Genomic DNA, 20,000 nt, shown 5'->3' on the forward strand with positions numbered 1-20,000 from the left:
GACTGAAGGTCATTCACCTACTGAGAGAGAGGACTGAGGTGATTCAACTTCAGAGAGAGGACTGAAGGTCATTCACCTACAGAGAGAGGACTGAAGGTGATTCAACTACTGAGAGAGAGGACTGAAGGTCATTCACCTACTGAGAGAGAGGACTGAAGTTCATTCACCTACTGAGAGAGGACTGAAGGTCATTTTTTAAAATGTATTTTCATTTCACCTTTATTTAACCAGGTAGGCAAGTTGAGAACAAGTTCTCATTTACAATTGCGACCTGGCCAAGATAAAGCAAAGCAGTTCGACAGATACAACAACACAGAGTTACACTTGGAGTAAAACAAACATACAGTCAATAATACAGTATAAACAAGTCTATATACAATGTGAGCAAATTAGGTGAGAAGGGAGGTAAAGGCAAAAAAAGGCCATGGTGGCAAAGTAAATACAATATAGCAAGTAAAACACTGGAATGGTAGTTTTGCAATGGAAGAATGTGCAAAGTAGAAATAAAAATAATAGGGTGCAAAGGAGCAAAATAAATAAAGAAATTAAATACAGTTGGGAAAGAGGCAGTTGTTTGGGCTAAATTATAGGTGGGCTATGTACAGGTGCAGTAATCTGTGAGATGCTCTGACAGTTGGTGCTTAAAGCTAGTGAGGGAGATAAGTGTTTCCAGTTTCAGAGATTTTTGTAGTTCGTTCCACTCATTGGCAGCAGAGAACTGGAAGGAGAGGCAGCCAAAGAAATAATTGGTTTTGGGGATGACTAGAGAGATATACCTGCTGGAGCGTGTGCTACAGGTGGGAGATGCTATGGTGACCAGCGAGCTGAGATAAGGGGGGACTTTACCTAGCAGGGTCTTGTAGATGACATGGAGCCAGTGGGTTTGGCGACGAGTATGAAGCGAGGGCCAGCCAACGAGAGCGTACAGGTCGCAATGGTGGGTAGTATATGGGGCTTTGGTGACAAAACGGATTGCACTGTGATAGACTGCATCCAATTTGTTGAATAGGGTATTGGAGGCTATTTTGTAAATGACATCGCCAAAGTCGAGGATTGGTAGGATGGTCAGTTTTACAAGGGTATGTTTGGCAGCATGAGTGAAGGATGCTTTGTTTTGCGAAATAGGAAGCCAAGTCTAGATTTAACTTTGGATTGGAGATGTTTGATATGGGTCTGGAAGGAGAGTTTACAGTCTAACCAGACACCTAAGTATTTGTAGTTGTCCACGTAAGTCAGAGCCGTCCAGAGTAGTGATGTTGGACAGGCGGGTAGGTGCAGGTAGCGATCCGTTGAAGAGCATGCATTTAGTTTTACGTGTATTTAAGAGCAATTGGAGGCCACGGAAGGAGAGTTGTATGGCATTGAAGCTTGCCTGGAGGGTTGTTAACACAGTGTCCAAAGAAGGGCCGGAAGTATACAGAATGGTGTCGTCTGCGTAGAGGTGGATCAGGGACTCACCAGCAGCAAGAGCGACCTCATTGATGTATACAGAGAAGAGAGTCCGTCCAAGAATTGAACCCTGTGGCACCCCCATAGAGACTGCCAGAGGTCCGGACAGCAGACCCTCCGCAATCATTTGAGAAACCAAGGCTGTCGAGTCTGCCGATGAGGATGTGGTGGTTGACAGAGTCGAAAGCCTTGGCCAGATCAATGAATACGGCTGCACAGTAATGTTTCTTATCGATGGCGGTTAAGATATCGTTTAGGACCTTGAGCGTGGCTGAGGTGCACCCATGACCAGCTCTGAAACCAGATTGCATAGCAGAGAAGGTATGGTGAGATTCGAAATGGTCGGTAATCTGTTTGTTGACTTGGCTTTCGAAGACCTTAGAAAGGCATGGTAGGATAGATATAGGTCTGTAGCAGTTTGGGTCAAGAGTGTCCCCCCCTTTGAAGAGGGGGATGACCGCAGCTGCTTTCCAATCTTTGGGAATCTCAGACGACACAAAAGAGAGGTTGAACAGGCTAGTAATAGGGGTAGCAACAATTTCGGCAGATAATTTTAGAAAGAAAGGGTCCAGATTGTCTAGCCCGGCTGATTTGTAGGGGTCCAGATTTTTCAGCTCTTTCAGAACATCAGCTGAATGGATTTGGGAGAAGGAGACATGGGGAAGGCTTGGGCGAGTTGCTGTTGGGGGTGCAGTGCTGTTGACCGGGGTAGGAGTAGCCAGCTGGAAAGCATGGCCAGCCGTAGAAAAATGCTTATTGAAATTCTCAATTATGGTGGATTTATCAGTGGTGACAGTGTTTCCTATCTTCAGTGCAGTAGGCAGCTGGGAGGAGGTGTTCTTATTCTCCATGGACTTTACAGTCATTCACCTACTGAGAGAGAGGACTGAAGGTCATTCCCCTACTGAGAGGAAGAGGACTGAAGGTCACTCCCCTACTGAGAGAGAGGACTGAAGGTCATTCCCCTACTGAGAGGAAGAGGACTGAAGGTCACTCATCTACTGAGAGAGAGGACTGAAGGTCATTCCCCTACTGAGAGGAAGAGGACTGAAGGTCATTCACCTACTGAGAGAGAGTGGACTGGTCATTCACACGCAGTCAGGGGGATAAAGTTTAATCAGAAAGTATTCTTACCCCTTGACTTATTCAACATATTGTGTTACAGCCTTGTTCTTCAAAATATATATTCTTCAAAATATATATTTTTTTCTCACCCATTTCTAAAAACATGTTTTTATAAATGTTTGCAAATGTATTGAACAATTCAATATAACAATATAATTATAGAGATAAACTCAAAATACCAACATGTGAGAAATACTGTACTTTATTACTGTTTCAATGGAAAACACTAAAATAATTTACTGATTTAATTAAAAATCTGTCCTCCAAATCAAGGTTTCACAATTAATGGCACCCTTAAATATTATTGTAAATAATATGTACCAAAATTAAATCAGGAATTAAATTCCACTTATTTAAGTTTATCTAAGTGTTAAGGAACTATATTGAGCCATTACATTACTTCCTGTTTCACTAGGGTATAAAATGAGGTAACACACATGCAATGTCCCTTTTTCATCCAACACCATGAAGAAAACAACAGAACTGGCAGTTCAAAAGAGACAGATGGTCATAGACCTTCATAAATCTGGTAGTGGCTACAAGAAGATCCACAAACTATTGAATATACCACTGAGCACTGTCAGGGAAATTATTAGAACATTCAAAAGACATGGAAAAGTTGAAAACCTCATGGATAGAGGACACAAATGCATTTTGCCCCCCAGGATAGGGAGGAGGATGGTGAGAGAAGCAACAAAATCCCTAAGAACCACTGTGAAAGAATTGCAGGCCAGACGCCACCTCCACAACCACAGGCTCTTTGGAAGGGTTTCCAGAAGAAAGACCTTAATGACCCCGAGACACAGACACAAGCGCTGGGAGTTTGCCACACGTCAGTTAAATTATGAATTAGAAGAAGGTGCTCTGGTCAGATGAGACCAAAATGGAACGTTTTGGTCAGACACAGCATCGGCATGTTTGGTGTCGAAACAGGAGAGGCACCTCATACCCACGGGGAAATATGTTGTTGGATCAGTGATGTTTTGGGGCTGTTTTAATTCCAGAGGTCCAGGGGCACTGGTTAAGTGATGGCATAATGAATTACACCAAGCATCAGGAAATCTTGGCTGACAATCTGGTTGCCGCTGCCAGAAGGCTGTGTCTTGGCCGACTTTCCAACAAGACAATGACCCAAAACATACCTTAAGATCCACACAGAAATGGTTCTGTCACAACAAAATCAATGTTCTGCATTGGCCATCTCAGTCACCTGACCTCAATCCAATGGAAAACCTGTGGGCTGAGTGGAAGAGGCCAGGTGATGAGCACAAACCCAAGAATGTGAAGGAACTTCATAGAGGAATGGTTCAAAATCCCTCCAAATGTGTTCCTTAACCTTGTCAAACATTACAGGAAAAGACTCCATGCTGTTATCCTTGCCAGAGGTGGTGGCACTAAGTACTAAATGAGGAATGCCAATAAATATGAAACCTTGATTTTGGTGAAATGTATTTTGTATTAAATAATTGTATGATTTTGGTGGGTTCCATTGATGGATCAATAACATCCACGGATCAATAATTGTAGTCACAAGGATTATTAATACTAACCTAACCTGTACAGGCTTCCATTGAAACATTAATAAAGTACAGTATTTTCTCACGTTTTGAGTTTCTCTCTATAATTATGTTGTTTTTATTTGTTTTAAGTATTGTTTGTGTGTTGCCAGTCAGGGGTGCCAGTCATTTTGGAGCCCACTGTATGTATTCACACCCCTGAGTAAATACACGTTAGAATCACCTTTGGCAGCGATTACAGAAGTGGAAAACTGTAACTCGGCCACTCAGAAACATTCTACGTCATGTTGGTCAGCAACTCCAGTATACCAATTTGTAAGTCGCTCTGTATAAGAGCGTCTGCTAAATGACTTAAATGTAATGTAAATGTATATTTGGCCTTGTGTTTTAGGTTATTGTCCTGCTGAAAGGTGAATGTGTCTCCCAGTGTCTGTTGGAAAGCAGACTGAACCAGGTTTTCCTCTAGGATTTTGCCTGTGCTTAACTCTATTCCATTTTTATTTGTATAGTAAAAAAACTCCCTAGTCATTATCGATTACAAGCATACCCAGAACATGATGCAGCCACCACTATGCTTAAACCTATAATGTCTGGAATTCTGCAATGTGGTTGTATTGGATTTTCCATAAACATAACACTTGGTATTCAGGACAGAAAGTGAATTTCTTCTCCACATTTTTTGCAGTTTTACTTTAGTGCCATATTGCAAACAGGAGGCATGTTTTGGAACATGTTTTGTTCTGTACAGGCTTCCTTATTTTTACTCTGTCAATTAGGTTAGCATTAATAATCCTTAATAGTTTAATAATGCTGCGTCAATCTAAGTGACATAATAACATGTGTTTCTATGGGCTGTAGTACTAAAGGCCAAATTAAATATTTTAATCAACTAATTATATACATACAGTACCAGTCAAAAGTTTGAACACACTTAATCATTCAATAGTTTTTCTATATTTGTACTATTTTCTACATTGTAGACTAATACTGACGACATCAAAATTATGCAATAACACATATAGAATAATATACTCACCAAAAAAAGTGTTAAACAAATTCAAACATATTTTATATTTGAGATTCTCCAAAGTAGCCACCCTTTGCCTAGATGACAGTTTTGCACACTCTTGGCATTCTCTCAACCAGCTTCACCTGGAATGCCTTTCCAACAGTTTTGAAGGAGTTTCCACATATTTGTTTTTCAATAGGACAATGACCCAACACACCTCCAGGCTGTGTAAGGGCTATTTGACCAAGAAGGAGAGTGACGGAGTGCTGCATCACATGACCCGGCCTCCACAATCACCAGTTGGACTGCAGAGTGAAGGAAAAGCAGCAAACAAGTGCTCAGCATATGTGGGAACTTTTTCAAGACTGTTAGAAAAGCATTCCAGGTGAAGATGGTTGAGAGAATATCAAGAGTGTGCAAAGCTGTCATCAGTTCCATTTTTGCTTGGCCAGCACCCAGGCAGTAGGCACCCCAATGGATGCCTTTCAGAACCCATTTTATAAACCTGTTTGGTTCTTGTTGTCAGTTGTTAGCATTAGCGGTGCATTAGCGGTGCATTAGTGGTGCATTAGTGGTGCATTAGCGGTGCATGGGTAAAATCACTGGGGAAGCTCTATGTGTTGTAATATTTGCATTGTTTGCTCTATAACCTGTTAGTTCATATGCCTTGTGACTGTGATATAGAGGCCTAAAGGCAGAGACAATAAGAAGACAGGGGCAAATTCAACCATGTAGAGTAACAGATAGTTACATGACCTACAGCTAGTAACTATAGTTACATGACCTACAGCTAGTAACTATAGTTACATGACCTACAGCTAGTAACTATAGTTACATGACCTACAGCTAGTAACTATAGTTACATGACCTACAGCTAGTAACTATAGTTACATGACCTACAACTATGACCTACAACTAGTAGTTACATGACCTACAGCTAGTAACTATAGTTACATGACCTACAGCTAGTAACTATAGTTACATGACCTACAACTAGTAACTATAGTTACATGACTAGTAACTATAGTTACATGACCTACAGCTAGTAACTATAGTTACATGACCTACAGCTAGTAACTATAGTTACATGACAGCTAGTAACTATAGTTACATGACCTACAGCTAGTAACTATAGTTACATGACCTACAGCTAGTAACTATAGTTACATGACCTACAACATGACCTACAGCTAGTAACTATAGTTACATGACCTACAGCTAGTAACTATAGTTACATGACCTACAGCTAGTAACTATAGTTACATGACCTACAGCTAGTAACTATAGTTACATGACCTACAGCTAGTAACTATAGTTACATGACCTACAGCTATTAACTATAGTTACATGACCTACAGCTAGTAACTATAGCTACATGACCTACAGCTATTAACTATAGTTACATGACCTACAGCTATTAACTATAGTTACATGACCTACAGCTAGTAACTATAGTTACATGACCTACAGCTAGTAACTATAGTTACATGACCTACAGCTAGTAACTATAGTTACATGACCTACAGCTAGTAACTATAGTTACATGACCTACAGCTAGTGACTATAGTTACATGACCTACAGCTAGTAACTATAGTTACATGACCTACAGCTAGTAACTATAGTTACATGACCTACAGCTAGTAACTAGTTACATGACCTACAGCTAGTAACTATAGTTACATGACCTACAGCTAGTAACTATAGTTACATGACCTACAGCTAGTAACTATAGTTACATGACCTACAGCTAGTAACTATAGTTACATGACCTACAGCTAGTAACTATAGTTACATGACCTACAGCTATTAATATATAGTTAGTTACATGACCTACAGCTAGTAACTATAGTTACATGACCTACAGCTAGTAACTATAGTTACATTACCTACAGCTAGTAACTATAGTTACATGACCTACAGCTATTAACTATAGTTACATGACCTACAGCTAGTAACTATAGTTACATGACCTACAGCTAGTAACTATAGTTACATGACCTACAGCTAGTAACTATAGTTACATGACCTACAGCTAGTAACTATAGTTACATGACCTACAGCTAGTAACTATAGTTACATGACCTACAGCTAGTAACTATAGTTACATGACCTATAGCTAGTAACTATAGTTACATGACCTACAACTAGTAACTATAGTTACATGACCTACAGCTAGTAACTATAGTTACATGACCTACAGCTAGTAACTATAGTTACATGACCTACAGTTAGTAACAGATAGTTACATGACCTACAGCTAGTAACTATAGTTACATGACCTACAGCTAGTAACTATAGTTACATGACCTATTGCTAGTAACTATAGTTACATGACCTACAGTTAGTAACAGATAGTTACCTGGTTGGGGGTGTGTGTGTGCGTGTGTGCGTGCGTGCGTGCGCGTGCGTGTGTGTGTATGTGCGTGCGTGCGTGCGTGTGTGTGCGTGCGTGTATGTGCGTGCGTGCGTGCGCGTGCGTGTGTGTGTGCGTGTATGTGCGTGCGTGTATGTGCGTGCGTGTATGTGCGTGTGTGTGTGTGCGTGTGTGTGTGTGTGTGTGTGTGTGTGTGTGTGTGTGTGTGTGTGTGTGTGTGTGTGTGTGTGTGTGTGTGTGTGTGTGTGTGTGTGTGTGTGTGTGTGTGTGTGTGTGTGTGTGTGTGCGCGTGTGTGCGTGTGTGCGTGTGCGTGCGTGTGTTAGTTCAAGTAGAAAAACATGATGCCATCCTCCTCTCCTTCATGTTGACTCCCTCGTTGTAGAGGAGCACCGATGCTCCTCCTCCTCTCCTTCATGTTGACTCCCTCGTTGTAGAGGAGCACCGATGCTCCTCCTCTCCTTCATGTTGACTCCCTCGTTGTAGAGGAGCACCGATGCTCCTCCTCCTCTCCTTCATGTTGACGAAACGAAAAGGCAGAGTTGCAACGAAAAAAGCCTAATCTCAGACTGGCCAATAAAAAGAAAGAACACAGACACTGGACAGAAAGGCATCCCAGAGTTACCTCTTCACTGTTGACGTTGAGACTGGTGTTTTGCAGGTAATATTTAACGAAGCTGCCAGTTGAGGATTTGTGAGGCGTTTGTTTCTCAAACTAGACACTCTAATATACTTATCCTCTTGCTCATTTGTATACCGGGGCCTCCCATTCCTCTTTCTATTCTAGTTAGAGCATTCATTTCTCAGAACAAGACAAGACTCCTCTTTTTGTTTCTATTTTGAGCTAGTGCTGATGAGATACCAACTAGTCTAAAGACGGCCAGTTTTATCGCTTCTTTAATCAACACAACAGTTTTTAGCTGTGCTAATATAATTGCAAAGGGTTTTCAAATGATCAATTAGCCTTTTACAATAATAAACTTGGATTAGCTAATACAACGTGCCATTGGAACACAGGAGTGATGGTTGCTGATAATGGACCTCTGTACTTGGATTAGCTAACACAACGTGCCATTGGAACACAGGAGTGATGGTTGTTGGTAATGGGCCTCTGTACGCCTTTGTAGATATTCCATACAAAATCTGCCGTTTCCAGCTACAATAGTCATTTACAACATTAACAATGTCTACACTGTATTTCTGATCAATTTGATGTTATTTTAATGGATTTAAAAAAAACTTGAATTTCAAAACTAGGACATTTCTAGGTGACCACAAACTTTTGAGCGATAGTGTATGTCTGAACCATGATAGATGTCTGTTATCTATGTAGCTGTACCATGATAGATGTCTGTCTGTTATCTATGTAGCTGTACCATGATAGATGGCTGTCTGTTATCTATGTAGCTGTACCATGATAGATGGCTGTCTGTTATCTATGTAGCTGTACCATGATAGATGGCTGTCTGTTATCTATGTAGCTGTACCATGATAGATGGCTGTCTATTATCTATGTAGCTGTACCATGATAGATGGCTGTCTGTTATCTATGTTGCTGTACCATGATAGATGTCTGTCTGTTATCTATGTAGCTGTACCATGATAGATGTCTGTTATCTATGTAGCTGTACCATGATAGATGGCTGTCTGTTATCTATGTAGCTGTACCATGATAGATGTCTGTCTGTTATCTATGTAGCTGTACCATGATAGATGTCTGTTATCCATGTAGCTGTACCATGATAGATGTCTGTTATCCTTGTAGCTGTACCATGATAGATGTCTGTCTGTTATCCATGTAGCTGTACCATGATAGATGTCTGTCTGTTATCCTTGTAGCTGTACCATGATAGATGGCTGTCTGTTATCCATGTAGCTGTACCATGATAGATGTCTGTCTGTTATCCATGTAGCTGTACCATGATAGATGTCTGTTATCCATGTAGCTGTACCATGATAGATGTCTGTCTGTTATCCATGTAGCTGTACCATGATATATGTCTGTCTGTTATCCATGTAGCTGTACCATGATAGATGGCTGTCTGTTATCTATGTAGCTGTACCATGATAGATGGCTGTCTGTTATCTATGTAGCTGTACCATGATAGATGGCTGTCTGTTATCTATGTAGCTGTACCATGATAGATGCCTGTCTGTTATCCATGTAGCTGTACCATAACAGTCAGTATCTAAATAATATGTGTGAAATGCTTGATAGTCTATGTGATGTAAACAGAGAGGTCTACTTTCTTGGGGGACCTGAATATTGACTGGTTTTCATCAAGATGTCTGCTCAACAGGAAGCTTCTCACTGTAACCAGTGTCTGTAATCTGGTTCAGGTTATTAATCAACCTACCAGGGTGTTTACAAACACTACAGAAACAAGATCATCTACATGTATTTATCTCCTGTTAACTAATACTGTAGAACTTTGTTCTCAAGCTGTATCCATTCCCATTGGTTGATCACAACAAAATAGTATAAAATAGTATAAGAGATGAAAAGATTTAACTGTAATGCTCTGATGCTCATCAGATGTGGCTTGGAAACTATTACAGACTACAAATGGATCTAGATCTAGACGCGAGCTGTCCAGTGACGAGAGCCTACCAGAAGACCTAAATGCATTTTATGCTCGCTTCGAGGCAAGCAACACAGAAGCATAAACGAGAGCGCCAGCTGTTCTGGATGACCGTGCTCTCGGTAGCCAATGTGAGCTTTAAACCTTTAAACAGGTCAACATCCACAAAGCTGCAGGGCCAGATGGATTACCAGGATGTGTACTCAAAGCATGCACAGAGGAAGAGGCAAGTTTCTTCACTGACATTTTCAGCTTCTCCCTGGCCGAGTCTCTAATACCCACATGTTTCAAGCAGACCACCATAGTCCATGTGCCCAATGAAGTGAAGGTAACCTGCCTAAATAATTACCGCCCCATAGCACTCCCGTCCGTAGCCATGAAGTGTTTTGAAAGGCTGGTCATGGCGCATATCAACAGCATCCTCCCGGATACACCAGAACCACTCCAATTGGAGTATTTGGTAAATATTTTCTTAATTCTTCTCGAACTGCACTGTTGGTTAACCAGAAGGGGACTAGGGTTCCAATTTTGGAACACCCCCCCCCCCACACGTTCAGCTGGAAGGTGGCGCATGGAACGCAAAAATATTCCTAAAAATATTTAACCTCCACACATTAACAAGTCCAATGGCTCAAATGAAAGATAAACACCTTGTTTATCTACCCAGACAGTCAGATTTCTAAAATGTTTTACGGCGAAAACATAGCACATATTTATGTCAAACCACCACCAAAGACACAGCTAATTTGCATAGCCAAGTTGAAAAAAATATGCAATCAACAAACGCAGGATTAAAAGAAAAATAATGCACTAACCTTTTGAAATCTTCATCAGATGACAGTAATATAACATGTTACACAGTACATTTATGTTTTTTTTCAATAATATGCTATATATATCCATAAATCTCTGTTTACAATGATGCATCGTTCAAAAAATGCTACTCAAATGTCCTGAGAAATGACGATAGCTCCGGCAGATAACGTCAGCTAACAAGGAATACACATCATAAACTTTGACTAAATATGCATGTTCTACATATATATAGTTAGATACACTTCTTCTGAATGCAATCGCTGTGTTACATTTATTTTTAACGTTACAGGTTTCGTTCACTAGGCTATACTATGAGTCGGCGCTCAAAAAGTAGCATTATGGCTCCTCTATCTTGGAGTCCACATAAACCCAAATTTACCACATAAATATTCCCTTACCTTTGCTGTTCTTCCATCAGAAGACCTGGAAGGAATTATACTTACCAAAAACAGCATTTAGTTTTGCAGTCTGTGTCTTTTGGTTCTCAAACACGACACATTTCGGTTGAAATGTAGCCAAAAGTCAAGTGGATGCGCACCAAAATGTCGAACTTACATATTATATGTCGACTAAACTTGTCTAACTAAGTTCATAATCAAGCTTTAACATGTTATCAAAGTGTTCAGCAATCGTGAGGACGAACAGAAACGCATGCATTGTATAATCGATCTTGGAAAAAAGACAGGACCGGAGCAGAGCGCGCATAAAAGTGACCTGTTTTTTCGCATGACCGAAAGGTTTCGGCCCGCCAAAACTCTCGTGAGCGAGCAATTCTCACAATGAGAAGCCCCATTGAAAGCTGAGATCGCGCTGAAGACAGAGAGACTGTTCCCGGACCTGTAAGTGCTTGGGGGGGTGGGGGCGATGACGTCAAAGTTGGGCCAACTTTTCAGATGACAAGAGAGAGTTTGGGAGAATGACTGCCCTGAGGGTTCTGCTTTACATACAGACATAATTTAAACGGTTTTAGAAGCTTTAGATTGTTTTCTATTCAATAATATGTTTTATTTGCATATATTAGCAACTTTTGACAAAAAAAAATTATGTTTACTATGGGCACGCAATTACTCCAGCGGGGGCAGTAGACAGCCCTATCCCCAACAGGTTTTAAGGGCTTGTAGTAAGCATTGTATTCGGCGCATGTGACAAATAAAGTTTGATTTGAAAATATATTTATATTTGAGATACTTCAAAGTAACCACCCTTTACCAGTAGCAGGAGTTTAAAAACTAAAAAAACTAAAAACTAATTTGTCACATGCGCCAAATAAAACAGGTGTAGACCGTGAAATGCTGACTACAAGCCCTTAACCTTACCGTGAAATGCTGACTACAAGCCCTTAACCTTACCGTGAAATGCTGACTACAAGCCCTTAACCTTACCGTGAAATGCTGACTACAAGCCCTTAACCTTACCGTGAAATGCTGACTACAAGCCCTTAACCTACAAGCCCTTAACCTTACCGTGAAATGCTGACTACAAGCCCTTAACCTTACCGTGAAATGCTGACTACAAGCCCTTAACCTTACCGTGAAATGCTGACTACAAGCCCTTAACCTTACCGTGAAATGCTGACTACAAGCCCTTAACCTTACCGTGAAATGCTGAATACAAGCCCTTAACCAACCGGTGGAATGCTGACTCAAATCCAAATGAAATATGATTAAACAACAGGTGGAGATCTCAAAGTGGAAATAGATGGTGGTGTAGATGAGGCTGGGTCTAGTCATGTTATGGATGAGGCTGGGTCTAGTCATGTTATGGATGAGGCTGTGTTTAGTCATGTTATGGATGAGGCTGGGTCTAGTCATGTTATAGATGAGGTGGGCACAGGGACTATGGTGGTCTGTTTGAAACATGTAGGTATTACAGACTCGGCCAGGGAGAAGCTGAAAATGAATACTGACTGTTACCTCCCCTATAAACATTACAGGGATATGGCTCTGAATATATACAACACCTCCCCTATAAACATTACAGGGATATGGCTCTGAATATATACAGCAACACCTCCCCTATAAACATTACAGGGATATGGCTCTGAATATATACAGCAACACCTCCCCTATAAACATTACAGGGATATGGCTCTGAATATATACAACACCTCCCCTATAAACATTACAGGGATATGGCTCTGAATATATACAGCAACACCTCCCTATCTATAAACATTACAGGGATATGGCTCTGAATATATACAACAACACCTCCCCTATAAACATTACAGGGATATGGCTCTGAATATATACAGCAACACCTCCCCTATAAACATTACAGGTAAATGGCTCTGAATATATACAGCAACACCTCCCCTATAAACATTACAGGGATATGGCTCTGAATATTTACAACACCTCCCCTATAAACATTACAGGGATATGGCTCTGAATATATACAACACCTCCCCTATAAACATTACAGGGATATGGCTCTGAATATATACAACACCTCCCCTATAAACATTACAGGGATATGGCTCTGAATATATACAACACCTCCCCTATAAACATTACAGGGATATGGCCCTGAATATATACAGCAACACCTCCCCTATAAACATTACAGGGATATGGCTCTGAATATATACAGCAACACCTCCCCTATAAACATTACAGGGATATGGCTCTGAATATATACAGCAACACCTCCCCTATAAACATTACAGGGATATGGCTCTGAATATATACAGCAACACCTCCCCTATAAACATTACAGGGATATGGCCCTGAATATATACAGCAACACCTCCCCTATAAACATTACAGGGATATGGCCCTGAATATATACAGCAACACCTCCCCCATAAGCATTCCTGTCTCTTCTATAGATGTTATATCCTTGTACTACTGTATCATCAAATGAATTATCTAAGTGAGTCTCAGAAATGGCTATTATATGAATGTTATCTGATGTTAGCATGTTATTGATTTCATGAACCTTATTTCAAAGGCTACATGTATTAATATTGGCTATTTTCAGACATTTCCTGGGAAGTTTGTAATAAATAGACATAATATGGAAAAGACAAACAAAGAAGATAACAAATACATACATTCAGTAGCCCATTAATCAGTTGGTGTGTGTGTGTGTGTGTGTGTGTGTGTGTGTGTGTGTGTGTGTGTGTGTGTGTGTGTGTGTGTGTGTGTGTGTGTGTGTGTGTGTGTGTGTGTGTGTGTGTGTGTGTGTGTGTGTGTGTGTGTGCGCGCTGTGGGGTTGAAGCTTGTTCGTAACTGACTTGCCTAGTTAAATAAAGGTAAAAATGAAAGCTACGAACCCACAGGCTTGGCTCTCTCATCCCTTCCAGTCTTCTGGGAGGGAGGGTGGACAATGAGCCTGTCATAGCGGATGTAAGCAATGTCCCCACGCGCTCTGGCAGCTTTCATGGCTGGGATCAGTTCTTTCCTCTTCTGGGGCACAGCGTCTGTGTCGGGTCTCTGTTTCAGGGCTGTTCTACTCTACTCTGTGTCATTCTGACCTCTTCCTGAACCCAGCTGTTAAACTGACCTCTTCCTGACCCCTGCTGTTATACTGACCTGTTCCTGACCCCTGCTGTTATACTGACTTGTTCCTGACCCCTGCTGTTATACTGACCTCTTCCTGACCCCTGCTGTTATACTGACTTGTTCCTGACCCCTGCTGTTATACTGACCTCTTCCTGACCCCTGCTGTTATACTGAACTGTTCCTGACCCCTGCTGTTATACTGACCTCTTCCTGACCCCTGCTGTTATACTGACCTGTTCCTGACCCCTGCTGTTATACTGACCTCTTCCTGACCCCTGCTGTTATACTGAACTGTTCCTGACCCCTGCTGTTATACTGACCTCTTCCTGACCCCTGCTGTTATACTGACCTTTTCCTGACCCCTGCTGTTATACTGACCTGTTCCTGACCCCTGCTGTTATACTGACCTCTTCCTGACCCCTGCTGTTATACTGACCTCTTCCTGACCCCTGCTGTTATACTGACCTGTTCCTGACCCCTGCTGTTATACTGACCTCTTCCTGACCCCTGCTGTTATACTGCATTCTAAAAGATGACATATAGACATCACTAGTCCTAACCCTAAACCCTGACCTCTAACCCCTGACCTCTAACCCCTGAACTCTAACCATAACCCCTGACCTCTAATCCCTGACCTCTAACCCTAACCCCTGAACTCTAACCATAACCTCTAACCCCTTACCTCTAACCCTAACCCCTGAGCTCTAACCCCTGACCTCTAACCCTAACCCCTGACCTCTAACCCTTACCTTTAACCATAACCCCTGACCTCTAACCATAATCCCTGATCCCTAACCCTGACCTCTAACTCTAACCCCTGACCTCTAAACCGGATCTCTAACCCTAACCCCTGACCTCTATCTGCTAAATGACTTAAATGTAAAATGTAAATGTATAATCCCTGATCTTCTAACCCTAAACCCTGACCTCTAACTCTAACCCCTGACCTCTAACCCCTGACCTCTAACCACTGCTGTTTCTATTTTCCCCAGGGCTACCCATATTTGTGTCTGCGGGGAGGGACAGAGACTGTCTACAGGCTGGGGACACCTGCTCCAGTGATGACGGGTGCAGCCCTCGTCTGCGGACGCTGAGACAGTGTGTGGCGGGGGACGGCAGTGTGAAGCTGGGCCCTGGGGCCAGGAACCAGTGTGAGAACGCAGTCACGGCCCTGCTGTCCTCCCCGCTGCACGGCTGCCAGTGTAAACGAGGCATGAAGAGAGAGAAGAACTGCCTCAGTATCTATTGGAGCCTGTACCAGTCTGTCCTGCATGGTGAGACAATAACACCTAGCCCTAATCTATAGCACCAGTCTGTCCTGCATGGTGAGACAATAACACCTAGCCCTAATCTATAGTACCAGTCTATATAACACCTAGCCCTAATCTATAGTACCAGTCTATATAACACCTAGCCCTAATCTATAGTACCAGTCTATATAACACCTAGCCCTAATCTATAGCACCAGTCTATATAACACCTAGCCCTAATCTATAGTACCAGTCTATATAACACCTAGCCCTAATATATAGTACCAGTCTGTCCTGCATGGTGAGACAATAACACCTAGCCCTAATCTATAGTACCAGTCTATATAACACCTAGCCCTAATCTATAGCACCAGTCTATATAACATTTACATTTACATTTAAGTCATTTAGCAGACGCTCTTATCCAGAGCGACTTACAAATTGGTGCATTCACCTTATGACATCCAGTGGAACAACCACTTTACAATAGTGCATCTAAATATTTTAAGGGGGGAGGGGGTGAGAAGGATTACTTTATCCTATCCTAGGTATTCCTTAAAGAGGTGGGGTTTCAGGTGTCTCCGGAAGGTGGTGATTGACTCCGCTGTCCTGGCGTCATGAGGGAGTTTGTTCCACCATTGGGGAGCCAGAGCAGCGAACAGTTTTGACTGAGCTGAGCGGGAACTGTACTTCCTCAGTGGTAGGGAGGCGAGCAGGCCAGAGGTGGATGAACGCAGTGCCCTTATTTGGGTGTAGGGCCTGATCAGAGCCTGGAGGTACTGAGGTGCCGTTCCCTCACAGCTCCGTAGGCAAGCACCATGGTCTTGTAGCGGATGCGAGCTTCAACTGGAAGCCAGTGGAGAGAGCGGAGGAGCGGGGTGACGTGAGAGAACTTGGGAAGGTTGAACACTAGTCGGGCTGCGGCGTTCTGGATGAGTTGTAGGGGTTTAATGGCACAGGCAGGGAGCCCAGCCAACAGCGAGTTGCAGTAATCCAGACGGGAGATGACAAGTGCCTGGATTAGGACCTGCGCCGCTTCCTGTGTGAGGCAGGGTCGTACTCTGCGGATGTTGTAGAGCATGAACCTACAGGAACGGGCCACCGCCTTGATGTTAGTTGAGAACGACAGTTTGTTGTCCAGGATCACGCCAAGGTTCTTAGCGCTCTGGGAGGAGGACACAATGGAGTTGTCAACCGTGATGGCGAGATCATGGAACGGGCAGTCCTTCCCCGGGAGGAAGAGCAGCTCCGTCTTGCCGAAGTTCAGCATGAGGTGGTGATCCGTCATCCACACTGATATGTCTGCCAGACATGCAGAGATGCGATTCGCCACCTGGTCATCAGAAGGGGGAAAGGAGAAGATTAATTGTGTGTCGTCTGCATAGCAATGATAGGAGAGACCATGTGAGGTTATGACAGAGCCAAGTGACTTGGTGTATAGCGAGAATAGGAGAGGGCCTAGAACAGAGCCCTGGGGGACACCAGTGGTGAGAGCGCGTGGTGAGGAGACAGATTCTCGCCACGCCACCTGGTAGGAGCGACCTGTCAGGTAGGACGCAATCCAAGCGTGGGCCGCGCCGGAGATGCCCAACTCGGAGAGGGTGGAGAGGAGGATCTGATGGTTCACAGTATCGAAGGCAGCCGATAGGTCTAGAAGGATGAGAGCAGAGGAGAGAGAGTTAGCTTTAGCGGTGCGGAGCGCCTCCGTGATACAGAGAAGAGCAGTCTCAGTTGAATGACTAGTCTTGAAACCTGACTGATTTGGATCAAGAAGGTCATTCTGAGAGAGATAGCGGGAGAGCTGACCAAGGACGGCACGTTCAAGAGTTTTGGAGAGAAAAGAAAGAAGGGATACTGGTCTGTAGTTGTTGACATCGGAGGGATCGAGTGTAGGTTTTTTCAGAAGGGGTGCAACTCTCGCTCTCTTGAAGACGGAAGGGACGTAGCCAGCGGTCAGGGATAAGTTGATGAGCGAGGTGAGGTAAGGGAGAAGGTCTCCGGAAATGGTCTGGAGAAGAGAGGAGGGGATAGGGTCGAGCGGGCAGGTTGTTGGGCGGCCGGCCGTCACAAGACGCGAGATTTCATCTGGAGAGAGAGGGGAGAAAGAGGTCAGAGCACAGGGTAGGGCAGTGTGAGCAGAACCAGCGGTGTTGTTTGACTTAGCAAACGAGGATCGGATGTCGTCGATCTTCTTTTCAAAATGGTTGACGAAGTCATCTGCAGAGAGGGAGGAGGGGGGAGGGGGAGGAGGATTCAGGAGGGAGGAGAATGTGGCAAAGAGCTTCCTAGGGTTAGAGGCAGATGCTTGGAATTTAGAGTGGTAGAAAGTGGCTTTAGCAGCAGAGACAGAGGAGGAAAATGTAGAGAGGAGGGAGTGAAAGGATGCCAGGTCCGCAGGGGAGGCGAGTTTTCCTCCATTTCCGCTCGGCCTTCCGGAGCCCTGTTCTGTGAGCTCGCATTGAGTCGTCAAGCCACGGAGCGGGAGGGGAGGACCGAGCCGGCCTGGAAGATAGGGGACATAGAGAGTCAAAGGATGCAGAAAGGGAGGAGAGGAGGGTTGAGGAGGCAGAATCAGGAGATAGGTTGGAGAAGGTTTGAGCAGAGGGAAGAGATGATAGGATGGAAGAGGAGAGAGTAGCGGGGGAGAGAGAGCGAAGGTTGGGACGGCGCGATACCATCCGAGTAGGGGCAGTGTGGGAAGTGTTGGATGAGAGCGAGAGGGAAAAGGATACAAGGTAGTGGTCGGAGACTTGGAGGGGAGTTGCAATGAGGTTAGTGGAAGAACAGCATCTAGTAAAGATGAGGTCGAGCGTATTGCCTGCCTTGTGAGTAGGGGGAAGGTGAGAGGGTGAGGTCAAAAGAGGAGAGGAGTGGAAAGAAGGAGGCAGAGAGGAATGAGTCAAAGGTAGACGTGGGGAGGTTAAAGTCGCCCAGAACTGTGAGAGGTGAGCCGTCCTCAGGAAAGGAGCTTATCAAGGCATCAAGCTCATTGATGAACTCTCCGAGGGGACCTGGAGGGCGATAAATGATAAGGATGTTAAGCTTGAAAGGGCTGGTAACTGTGACAGCATGAAATTCAAAGGAGGCGATAGACAGATGGGTAAGGGGAGAAAGAGAGAATGACCACATGGGAGAGATAAGGATCCCTATGCCACCACCCCGCTGACCAGAAGCTCTCGGGGTGTGCGAGAACACGTGGGCGGACGAAGAGAGAGCAGTAGGAGTAGCAGTGTTATCTGTGGTGATCCATGTTTCTGTCAGTGCCAAGAAGTCGAGGGACTGGAGGGAGGCATAGGCTGAGATGAACTCTGCCTTGTTGGCTGCAGATCGGCAGTTCCAGAGGCTACCGGAGACCTGGAACTCCACGTGGGTCGTGCGCGCTGGGACCACCAGATTAGGGTGGCAGCGGCCACGCGGTGTGGAGCGTTTGTATGACACCTAGCCCTAATCTATAGCACCAGTCTATATAACACCTAGCCCTAATCTATAGCACCAGTCTGTCCTGCATGGTGAGACAATAACACCTAGCCCTAATCTATAGTACCAGTCTGTCCTGCATGGTGAGACAATAACACCTAGCCCTAATCTATAGTACCAGTCTATATAACACCTAGCCCTAATCTATAGCACCAGTCTATATAACACCTAGCCCTAATCTATAGCACCAGTCTATATAACACCTAGCCCTAATCTATAGCACCAGTCTGTCCTGCATGGTGAGACAATAACACCTAGCCCTAATCTATAGCACCAGTCTGTCCTGCATGGTGAGACAATAACACCTAGCCCTAATCTATAGCACCAGTCTGTCCTGCATGGTGAGACAATAACACCTAGCCCTAATCTATAGCACCAGTCTGTCCTGCATGGTGAGACAATAACACCTAGCCCTAATCTATAGTACCAGTCTGTCCTGCATGGTGAGACAATAACACCTAGCCCTAATCTATAGCACCAGTCTGTCCTGCATGGTGAGACAATAACACCTAGCCCTAATCTATAGCACCAGTCTGTCCTGCATGGTGAGACAATAACACCTAGCCCTAATCTATAGCACCAGTCTGTCCTGCATGGTGAGACAATAACACCTAGCCCTAATCTATAGCACCAGTCTGTCCTGCATGGTGAGACAATAACACCTAGCCCTAATCTATAGCACCAGTCTGTCCTGCATGGTGAGACAATAACACCTAGCCCTAAACTATATTACCAGTCTGTTTAACACCTAGCCCTAATCTATAGTACTAGTCTATATAACACCTAGCCCTAATCTATAGTACCAGTCTATATAACACCTAGTCCTAATCTATAGTACCAGTCTAAATAACACCTAGTCCTAATCTATAGTACCAGTCTATATAACACCTAACCCT

General features: G+C 43.6%; 2 protein-coding genes across 6 annotated transcripts in view; both read left to right on the forward strand.

The window, feature by feature from the left end:
* Positions 1 to 20,000, forward strand: part of smoc1 (SPARC related modular calcium binding 1) — a 586,617-nt gene that overhangs the window by 310,233 nt on the left and 256,384 nt on the right. The window lies entirely within an intron of this gene.
* LOC124001199 (GDNF family receptor alpha-4-like) overlaps positions 1 to 20,000 on the forward strand; it is a 95,416-nt gene that overhangs the window by 25,421 nt on the left and 49,995 nt on the right. For both annotated transcript variants that reach the window (XM_046307817.1, XM_046307818.1), the window contains one exon: positions 15,370 to 15,651. In XM_046307817.1, the coding sequence (XP_046163773.1) occupies positions 15,370 to 15,651 (282 nt within the window). The remainder of the gene's footprint in view (positions 1 to 15,369; positions 15,652 to 20,000) is intronic.

This window comes from Oncorhynchus gorbuscha, linkage group LG17, assembly GCF_021184085.1.
Source record: "Oncorhynchus gorbuscha isolate QuinsamMale2020 ecotype Even-year linkage group LG17, OgorEven_v1.0, whole genome shotgun sequence".
Taxonomy (NCBI): Eukaryota; Metazoa; Chordata; class Actinopteri; order Salmoniformes; family Salmonidae; genus Oncorhynchus; species Oncorhynchus gorbuscha.